General features: G+C 46.6%; 1 protein-coding gene across 1 annotated transcript; it reads right to left on the bottom strand.

Moving 5' to 3' along the window:
* Positions 1–2769: 2769 nt before the first annotated feature.
* On the bottom strand, positions 2770–11071 carry SOCS4 (suppressor of cytokine signaling 4). Its single transcript, XM_058829056.1, has 2 exons — positions 10931–11071; positions 2770–4623 (listed from the first exon to the last, which is right to left on the bottom strand). The coding sequence occupies exon 2, from the start codon at positions 4520–4522 to the stop codon at positions 3212–3214; it is 1311 nt and encodes a 436-aa protein (XP_058685039.1). The 5' UTR covers positions 4523–4623; positions 10931–11071; the 3' UTR covers positions 2770–3211.
* Between the last annotated feature and the right edge of the window lie 46 nt (positions 11072–11117).

Genomic DNA, 11117 nt, shown 5'->3' on the forward strand with positions numbered 1-11117 from the left:
GCAGACTGCACATATCTCTGGTGTCACTCCAGATCTTGAACCAGAAGCTCTTCCTTCATACTGCAGCCACCCAAATCCCAACCCACCATCCCACTGGGATGGGCACAGTGGACAAGAGCAGAGCAATGATGATCCCTACGTTGCATCTGGAAAATGGCAGTGACAGGGTAGAACAGACTTAGCAATAAAGCTGCCCTTGATAAAACACAGTTTATGCAAAAGACAATGAATGGAAGCAGCACAAGATAAAAATTACAGAAAAAAAACAGGGTCATTTTTCTGACATCAGTCCCACAATTCCATTTGGATATGGAGGAGGGAGGATCTCAGCTGGGATAAGCCACTATAAGTGTATCAATAAATCCACACTGATTTATAGCAGCTGAGAATTCGTCCCGGAGCGCGTTCATCCATGTGCGATGCCATGGATTGATGTGTTAGCATTTTCTCCCTGGAGACTTTGGTTCCAAACCTATTTAAAACCCAGTGAAAACAAACGGGCTGGTCTCTAGGCAGATGTCCCTGGAAATCTGTTTACATCATCACAGTGGCAGCAGCTCAGTGGAAAGGGTTTTATCTGCTCAGGCTGGGGGTAAGGGCAGGGTGGAGTTGCATGGCAAAACTCCCTTGGTAAGTCCTGAGCAGCCACCTTGAAGGATGGATTTGATGTCCACAAATCTGTAGGAGTCTGTACAAGGTGAAATAAAAAGATTCAAACAAAAGTATTGCTTAGTCTGAGTCTACAATCTTGCAGCCAGATTCTACAGCACTGTGCTCGACTGTTCCTTGCCTGCAGACAGATTCCCAAGGGATCAGTGATGGGTCCAGTCTTGTTCAGCTTATTCAGCACCCTGGATGAAGGGACCGAGTGTTCCCTCAGCAGGTTTGCTGGTGATACAGAACTGGGAGGAGTGGCTGACACACCACCAGGCTGTGCTGACACTCAGCCAGACCCAGAACAGGCTGGAGAGATGGGCAAGGAGGAACCTAAGGAAGTTCAAGCAGGGTGCCCCTATCCTGGGGAAGAATAACCCCATGGTGAGCCACCACTGTGTCCCTGTGGCCAAGAAGGCCAATGGTATCCTTGGCTGCATGAGGGGAAAGTGGCCAGCAGGTCAAGGGAGGTGATCCTGCCCCTCTCCTCAGCCCTGGTGAGGGCTCACCTGGGACTGCTGTGTCCAGTTCTGGGCTGCTTAGTATGAGAAATGCAAGGAATTACTGGAGTGGGCCAGTGGAAGGGCTGTGAGGGTGGTGAGGGGACTGGAGCATCTCTCTCTCCTATGAGGAAAGGCTGAGGGAGCTGGGCCTTAACTCTGGAGAAGTGACAGCTGGGAGGGAACCAATCAATCCATATAAATACCTTAAGGGCAGGTGTCAGGAGGATGGGAACAGACTTCTTCCAGCAGTACCCTGAGACAGGACATGGAACAACAGGCACACACTGAAACACAGGAAGTTCCATCTGAATATGAGGAAAAACCTCTTTAGTGTGCAGGTGACGGAGGCCTAGAACAGGCTCAGAGAGGTTGTGGAGTCTCCTGCTTTGGAGATGTTGAAAACCCACCTGGATGTGATCCTATGCTTGAGCAGGGGGCTTGGATGAGATCCTCTCCAGAGCTCCCTTCCAACCCCAACCATTCAGTGATAACCTCACCCACAGGTCATTGCTGATTTTTTGATAGGATCCCTCACATGCATGAAATTAAACACATTTGTAATTCGGCAGGCTTGGGGCTCAATTTCAAAGCATTTTGAGAGGATACAAAAGCTCCCTGTGGCCAAAGGAGAGGAAACAATGTGCTCGTTGGGGTTACAATTACACCATCTCACATTCTTTTGGCAGAGGAGTTCAGGGTGAAGTTATGGAGAGGAGATAAAGCACATAGAGGGAACAGAAGCGCAGGTCACTGCTGCACCTCCTGGAGCTGCACCCCGAGGCCAGCCTGGAGTTTCCTGCCTGAACCCACATCCACTGAGTCTCGTGGGATTCCACCAACGACTCAGCAGCAGATCTGCCTATCCATGCAATGTAAGTAATGCTTTTAGGAGCATTATCCATGCATGGTTTTCCCGTACATGGAATTTGGCAGGAAGCCATTCGACTGAATGCTTCACATTGCAAGAAAAATCAGCAGACTTGTTTTCTTTTTTAACTATACTTATTAAAAAAACCAACCCCCCTCCTAACAAAGTAGGAAAGTTATTCACCATCACCTCAGGCTCAACCACGCAGAATCAGATTGTGAAATATGCAGATTTTTAAGTAAGAAATATCTTCCTTCCCACCCTCTTACCCTGTGCTTTATCATTTAAGCAGTGGCAGCTCCTACAGCAAAAACTGGGTATTTCATATAATGCAACAGAAACACAGAAACAGAGCTCCCAAGTCCAAGTCCCATCTATCATAAGTAACTACAAGATTATCTCTTCCAGACACTGATCAAATCCCAGTTTATGAGCAGTTTGATTTTTACTGCTATTATACAAAATGAAAAGCTCTTCCAGAACCCTGCTGCTCTGACGACGATGAGTCTTCCTCCTCTCCAACCAAAATCTTTTCAGGACCAGTTTATACATGTTTGTTCCTGCACTGAGTGTTGTCCTTTACTTGAATTGTTTTTCCTCTCCCTGGTATTTAGTCCCCTGATATATTTATAGAAAGATCATATCCTCTTTCAAACTTCATTTTGCTTGGAATAGTAATGTTAGAAATAGACTGACGAATTTACTGCAGTGGATTGGGATGGACAGACACACACACACACAGAAGCTAGAGCACTCATTTTAAAAGAAATGCAGAAAATACAGATGAGTCAATCTTTAGTTAACAGTGAATTATTTAAATCATGTCAGCAACACGTGTCAACTACAATAGAAAAGACAGATCAAGTTCAAAACTGATTTTCAGGGGGTTTTAGATCTAATGACTATCCATCTATAGAAATACCAGAAAGCCTACCTGGAATTCCATAAAACTCTAGCCTAGGGACTGTTCCAAAAGCCCACAATGAATATAATTTCTAAAAAAGAGAGCTGTGAAGACTCAAAAGTACATTTAAACAGAGACAAGTTTGGGTGGTAAATAATATGCAGAAAAAGAAAAAAATAATCAAGTTGCTATTAAAAAAAAAACCACCAAAAAACCTAGAAGGAAAAGAGATTGAACATACTATTGTCTGTTCAGAGAAAATTTCTTTCACAAAAATATTTTCTAGCTTTGCTGCTCTGGTACATCAATCCTGAGCACTCTAACTTTTGACTTATAATGATATTCCTTCAGATACAGCTTCACCGAGGGAGGAATGGGAAGTGCATCGATACCATCGTAAGTTGTACAGTTGCAAATGACTGTTCTACATATATGCTGGAGAGAGAAGGGAAAGGTCCTGTTCAGGGGAGTGGATAAAAGTGGTTCAAAGAACATACAGGAACTCGGATCTTTGTAGTGTTCTAGGAGTCCCGTGATGTCAGGAGAATGGAAGACACAGGGATCATGGGCATCAAAGCTGAAGTTGTGATTCCACTGCTCTATCCGGGCGTGGAGGGAGCGACTGTAGCGCCTGAAGCTCACGGAGAACAAATAGTCCTCCTGGGCAGAGTCTCTCAACAGAAACGTTCCCTCTGGCTTTCCTTCCAGCAGCGCCTCAGCTGCGTATTTATCCATGACTCCCCAGTAGCAGGGATTGTTGTTGATCTGGAGGAGGTCTGGCACTAGGCAATGGACATAATCGATCTGGGTGTGATATTTCGGGGGCGTTTCCATCCGTAGCAGCTCGTCATCCGTTTCCCACTTGGGCTTGTTTCGTTTTCGAGAACTTGTGCACAGAGTTATGACTTCATCATCGGAGTCCATGTCGCTCTCATCTCTACTGCTCCTTGCCACCTTACCTGTCACCAGCTCAGGCCTCGGCTCACCCCGAGAGGAACTGCTGTCCGTGAAGTCACAGGACGGGGAGGGAGAGTCCATTCCCCCGTTGGCAATGTCCTCATCTCGCAGCTGATCCTCCCTTTCCTCGTGCTGGGATAAATCAGCAATTATCCACTCTTCTGCCTTTGGACTTATAGGGGCCGTGTGCCTTTTGATCAAGTGCCAGCGGAAAGCCAGCTCCGAGCGCGGAGGGAAAGGACACTTATCCAGCATCAGCTCGCTGATATGGATTTTCCTTTTGGATGGCAGACCGGAGGCGTGCCGGCTGCTGCAGTTCTTTATGGGAAAGCACTGACCCACAGCATCCTGCAGCTTCTGTTTGAGAGACCGGCCCAAAAACCTGTGGCCACAGGACCGGTCTAGATCCAGCTCGATGGATGAGCAGCTGTACTTCCTCTCTTGGCTCCTTAAATTAGTCCCCGACCTTCCTGCAGCATTTGCTGTTTCAACATCAGGACAGTGCTCACTTTTCTTGGACCAGGAGAGTTTCTTCCCACTCCAGACATATCCATCCTTTCTGTCTGCGCTTCTGCTCCGGCTGCTTTTGGGCCTCACATCCGCGTTTTTCGCACTGCTGTCCTTGTTTTCTGCCATTGTGACAGCTTTGCTTCACAAGTTGCCAGGAAGCTCACACTGTGCTTCTTGTGGGGTTTTTCTACATAAGGAAGCTTCCTTGAGGCACTTTCTGGAAATATCTAAGGAAAAAGAAAACACAGCTCAGTTAACTGCTATGCACACACACAGTGCAGCAGCAGCAGTGCTTGGTGGATACAGGACAACAGGGACAATTAATTACTGACCATGTGAAAATCATGTGATTGAGGTGAATTCAGTAGCACACCCCACAAATACCAGCCTGATTCCAGAAAAAGCTCTCTTAGCCCTTCCTTGGGAAAAGCATCCTCCAGAAAAAAAACTATCTGATTTGTTGGGTTTTCATTCTGATTATGCAGCAGAGCAGAACGTTTTAGGTGTTGGCAACCCCATTGTGCCAGGGCCCATTTCAAAAGGAAACCTTTCTTGGGGCAGGTGATACTGCTTTAGCTGTTTATGGAGCAAATTCTGCATCTCTTCCAAATAACCTTTCAAGAAGGAACAAACCAGAACAGAAACAAGTAGGTCAGAGTACAAAGAGCTACTGTACCTAGATGATATGCCTGTTTGCTACTAATCCACAGGGTGGGATGCCAGAGATCTTTTTCTTAACTGACACTTTTGGGTCACTTTCAGGATAAAAAAAAAAAAAAACAAACCTAAATTTTATCAGTCACAGATTCTGTCAGTTTCTGAAAGCTGTTTTCCTCTGCCTTTTCAAAGGAAGAGAGCTACGAAATAAGTGAGGCCCTAAGGGATTGAAATATCTGGGGCTTTACATACTGAAAAGGATTAAAACAATCCAGCCCCTTACTAAAAGCAATTTTAAAAGGCCGTGAAAGATGGAACTGCTTATTGCTCATTAGAGAAGGAAGTTTACATTATTAAAATCAGTGTTGCTTTGAGACCTACGGTTGCTGATTTCATTTTCTTTTGTTTCCAAAGGTATATTGAATTCTCAAATAGATAAGAGGTTTCCTTTTGACTGCTGCACTTTGAAAAAAAGATGAAAAAAATCCTCTTTTGATTACTCAGTTGAAAGTGGAGCAGGATTTTTTCAAGATACGTAGATAGCAATATGGTATGGATGCTATACCCCCTGAGGCATGGCAGGATGTAGAAATATTTCCCATCACTTATCATAATCAGGATATTCTATGATTCTGTGATGCTTCTGCACCAAAACCATGCACAGCTCCTCTATTGCACTGGGGTATTTTTTTGGCTGTGGGTTTTTCTGTCGTGTTGTTTTGGGGTTTTGGATTTTTTTACAGCTAATTGACATGGTAAAGACTAAGCAGGAAAAGAAAAGGGCATCCACTTCCTCTCTCCATTCAATCCATTCTCATCATCAGGATTAGCCAGCATGACACAACCTCTCTGCAGTCCCCCGGGGCTGCGCAGGCTGAGTTCGAGCCTCTGCTTTCAGTAAAAGAACAAGACAGCCTTGCCAAAAGGCTCACATGCAATCTGTGGGCCAAATGCATCCCAGATGGAACTTTCACCCAGGAATTTTTCACATGGCATTCCTTATTTAAAACCCACAGATCTGAGAGATGTGGGGGAAAGGAAAAGGCAGGGGAAGGGAGGAGATGCAGAAATGTAGAATGAAAGTAAGATAGGTTCAATGTTGGAAAAATGTTGAGAAGAAAAATGGCATTAGAGCAATGCAGATGAATATCACCTCACTGGTACCAAGAGTAATCACAGGAAAGGGTCCATATTTCAGCCATTACAAATCAAAGATTAAACTAAAGATTGATTTTTCTTCTCTCAGGTTTTTGCAAATTGCTTTCCAGTGAAAGCATGGCAAGACACAATGAAGACAGGAGAAAGAAAACATTTGCATGTGAGACTCAAAAGATCTTTATTTAGACCAGGATTCATTGACTGCTTTTGGAACATTGATATTTTTCATCCAGAAATACCTAGAGTGGAGCACTGAATTTTCTCCACAATTCAAAAAAAAAGAGGGAAAAAAGCAATCTCATTTACCCTGGTGATAATCTGAAGTCACTGAAGACAAAAAGTTTTTAGATTCATCCTGTAGTAAAATACATTAATTGTCTATATATGGGATTTTTAATTGGACAGAGAGATATCACTGAGGTTGCAAAGTCAAGTACTTAAAAATTAGGATATGACAGTTTGTAATTGCTTTTGAAACCTTCAATTATCTCATTCTGCTCATCCAGCCCATATAAGGAATAAGAACATGCAGAATACAGGCTTTTAATTAAAAACTGCAAAACATACAAAACCCAGAAGTGCCTGTTATCTCCCAACTTCAGCCTTCCAACTGAAAGAAGCTTGGGTTTTATGGAATTTCTGGGCTGCTGTTGTATTGAGCTGTAACACCACCTTCTCCTTTGTACCTTTCTCCTGTCATGAATCATTAGTGGTACCTGAACCCTGAAAGAGAAGCTGGGGAAGCAGCACGTGATGCTGCAAAGCCATGCACCATTAGCCAGAGCTGCTTCCCTGGGGTTTGAAGGGCTGCTGGAGCCCAGGCGCTGCTTCTGCCACGTCAGAGCAGGAATTGCTAATCAGACAGAACACTAGAGCTGTGAAAAGAGCAGGGAACAAATGAAGAAAAAAAAAAGATGTCATCCTACTAAAGCCAGGTTTGAACCTGACTGTGTGTTACAAACGTCTGTGTGCTGCCTCCCAAATCCCACTGCTTGGCATTACAGCGAGGGATCACACCTTCACACCCTTCTGGATCAGTAATTCACAGCCCCACCAATAAAACAGGGACCAAAAATAATTAAAGTGTCAGAAAGAAAAAGGCAGAAAGGGCAGGGAAGGCATTCAGTGCTCTATTACCACTTCGGGCCATCCATCTAAAGCAGCATCCAAGGGAAATGCCACGTACTTCCATTAACGGCTGGAGCGCTGCTGGAAGAGCAGGACAGGAGGGCAAGGATAAAAGAGAGGGAACACAAAGTGTTCTTTTCCCTAGAGGGGAAGGTTAAATGGAGGAGTCCAGTGCTGTGCAGCTCACACGCATCAGGCCTGAGCTTCTTTTGGGAGGAATAATGAGTGTCCTGCCTGAAAAGCCTCGTCCTGCACAGGGACACCTCAGGCACTTCTGATGACGGCAGATTTTACAAAACCCTTATGCTGGAAACCCTTTTGCCTACGGAAACAGCAAAGATAAAGACACATGGGGGGATGAACAGAGTTCACTTTGGGCCACAAGACCTGGCTGGTAGTCCAAGGTTACCCAACACTGTCACAGCTACAGCCCCTGAGGACAGGCAGAGAGCTGGGTGGCTTTTGCTGTTGGTTTTGTGCTGTGCCCAGCTCCATCCTTCAGAGGTTCCTCTCTCTTGTCTGCAGACAGGGTGCTTTTTCTTTCACAAGCTGATGCCTCAAACCTGAGACTTCAAGCCTAGACTGAAAACAATATCCAGCTGCTGTTTGGAGGGATAACAACATTCCCTCCTAGCCAGGGGTAGGCTGCAACCCACAGCTGTGATAAGACAGAGACAGCCTCACCATATGTCTAATCAATAATGCCAATAGGAGAATCAAAACCATAAATGTACTTATTTATTCAATAAATACTTGAATACTGAACTGCTTTAACCTGATACTTATGTCCTGAGCTGCTGGATCCTTGCCTCTAGCCCAACAGTCCTCTTCAAGCTGCTTTCCTTTTTGTGTAAAGAAGGAACAGATGGTGGGGGGTCTCCAGCCCGACCTCCCACTTGGACTGGGATTTCTGCCAGCATGGGCTCAGGGGAGCCATGGCCATGTCCTGAAAACTCCCAGGATGGAGGTCTCACCACCTCTCTGGTGCTCCCATGCTGCACAACCCTCCTGTGTGCAGGAAGCACTTGGAAAGTTTTCTGTCCAAGCACACATCGCTGTATTGTGCCTCTAATTAAACAACAAAAGAAGGCTCTCAAAGAACAATGAATCGATTTTGGAATTGTTATGGAAGTTGATTTTGTAGAGCTGATAAAATCCTGAGAGAAAACAGCAAGCTGCAATAAACTGGAGTACTTTTTCTTTCATAACTTACATAAAAGTTATTTTAAAACAAAATCTCACTGGTCACAAGCTGCTTTCAATAATTTCACCTGATTAGATTTTGGCCACAAGACCACATTTTAAAACCTGACCTTCCCAACCTACTAAGGATAATAATAAATCTCAAGTCCTCTGTCTTAAATTATTTTTCTTCAGTTTTGGCTTTGATTTATGATACCACCTAAAAATACCTGACTCCAGAGGCCTTAACAGCAAATTAAAGCAATTATTACACATATACACAAAAGAAAAAGACTTTTTAAAGGTACCATTTGCATCCTAAATATTTCTTCCTCTGAAATAGCCTTGCTTTATCCCCAGAACTGTAGGAAGAGGGGGGGCATGCCCAGCTAACCCCAACACGGGGGATATTTTATTCACTCCCAGGAGGTGGAACTGAGCTGGCAGCAGGTGCCAGAGGTGAGGGCTGCTCGTATCTCCTGCCTTAATGAAGCTCTGCTCATGTGTGGCAGGAGAGATGCAGGCAGAGCTTGGCAAACCTCAGCAGCCTCTCCAGCACTAAATCAGTGAAAGCTTCATGGTCCATGACCAACACTCCGTGCTCCACCCAGAAACCGAGCAGAGGAGCGATTCCCGGCTCCCGCCCCGCTCCCAGCCGCTCACACCTATTAATCAAGCCAGCAGCAGCCCGAGTTCCCAACCGGATTTAAACTATAACTTTGCATTTGATGCCGTGTCACTTGGGATGTGACAAAGCCACAGTGCCTGCAGTCCCTTGGACAAGTGACCAGGGGATCCTGACACCCCCCTGAAAAACCTCCCCCCAGTTTTCCTGTGCTGTTCAAAGAGTTATCCCAGCAGGCAGCACCTCCAGACAAGGAAATCAGTTGTTACACAGAACCAAATGTAAAATGGCTTTTATATTGCAAAACACTTTAAGTGCAGTTTCTATCAGGGCCTCCGAAAATAAAAGTGATTAAGAAAAATAAACACATTTGACAGGCATTTGTCTCCATCCCAGGCAGAGGCTTGCAGCAGGAATAGCTTGGTCTTCCCACTCATCTGATAAGCAGTTCAGCTCCGAATCATTTCTCTAGAACACATTATCCTCGCCAGAAATCACGATTTACTGAAATATGTAGGATACACCCATGGAAAACATGTCTCTACACAGCTTCCACGAGGTTTAATAATGAAATCTGGCCATATTTCTATATTTTTTTTAAAGAAGTGTGCCTGCTTTGTAATCCTGTCACTTATTCATTCATGAAACTACCAGCAATGTGAGTGTTAGAGAGAAACACATTTCCAATATAAATAAATCACTCTGCTCACCCCAACCACCAATAACCCCGCTGCAGAGCAAAACTGAAGATAAAAGGGTTTTGCCTGGAAGCAATTTTTTCTTAGAAACAGGAATAAACTGGGCCAGATCATTAAGGCTACATAAAGGGAAAACAGATAACGCCGTTTTTCCTCTTTATTTCAGGTATGTTCAATTCTAGCATTTTTTTTTAATCCTTCAAGAGGTCAGCCAGGATGCTTTCTCCCTGTTTTTCAGCCAAAAAGAAAAAAGAAAAAAAAAAAGAAAAAAAAAAAAAAAAGAAAAAAGCTTAATGGTTTTTGCAGTGCAATCGCTACCAGCCTGACTACCACTGCTGTCAACTCCACCTCGCACACGCATCAGGATGGCTGGAATTCCAGAGTAATTCCATAATGACCAGCAGGATCTCCAAAGGGGTTTGATCCTGCGGCTGGGTGAGAGCAGCCCCCGCTGTTACAGGGGTGATGTCCAAGGGGGGTGAAGGACACAGCTCCTCATTTAGGCTTTCCCTGCCGCTCCTGTGCCCCTTGAGGAGCTGCCATTAAATCCACGTACAGGAGGATAAACAGGGAATATATGTGCCCTGTTTGTGTTAGGATACGTCGGGAATAGGGTTTTTCAGAGGAGAAGCAAACGGACCGAGCCCCGCGGTGACAGAGCAAAGACCTTGGACCGAATCCCCCCCGGTGACAGGAGACCCCGGACCGAACGCCCTCGGTGACAGGAGATCCTGAGCCCTTCGGTCCCCGACAGCAGCTCAGACCCCGGGCCAAGCCCCGCGGTGACAGCCGACCCTGGACCGAGACTCCCTCGGTGACAAGGCTCAGCCCCCGGGCCGAGTTACCCCGGTGACAGCAGACCCTGGACCGAGCCCCCCCGGGGGGACGGAGCGCCGAGCCCGGTCCGAGCCCCGCGGTGACCGCAGGCCAACCCCGCAGCGGTGACAGCAGAGCGCGGTCCGAGCCCCCGGTGAGTGACGGGGGCGCAGACCCCGAGCCCCCCGGTGACAGCAGAGCCCGATTTCCCCAGCACCGCCGCTCGCCCCCCGCCTGCCGCCCCTCAGCGCCGTCCCGGCCCCAACTCACGCTGGTGCTGCGGGCGCTGCCCGGGGGGCCGGCGCTCTCCGCCGGCTCTGTCCGCAGCCGGGTGCCGGCGGCTCGGCGGGCTCGGCGCTGGCAGCCGCGGCCCCTCAGCCGGCCGCCGCCATCCCCGCTGCCGGGGCCGGCCCGCCCCGGCCCCGCCCCGGCGCTGACGGCTCGGGCCCAGCCCCGC

The sequence above is a fragment of the Poecile atricapillus genome, chromosome 1 (assembly GCF_030490865.1).
Source record: "Poecile atricapillus isolate bPoeAtr1 chromosome 1, bPoeAtr1.hap1, whole genome shotgun sequence".
Lineage (NCBI taxonomy): Eukaryota > Metazoa > Chordata > Aves > Passeriformes > Paridae > Poecile > Poecile atricapillus.

Excerpts from the sequence above, each read along its gene's own strand:
- SOCS4 (XM_058829056.1), bottom strand. The coding sequence starts at position 4,522 with ATGGCAGAAAACAAGGACAGCAGTGCGAAAAACGCGGATGTGAGGCCC.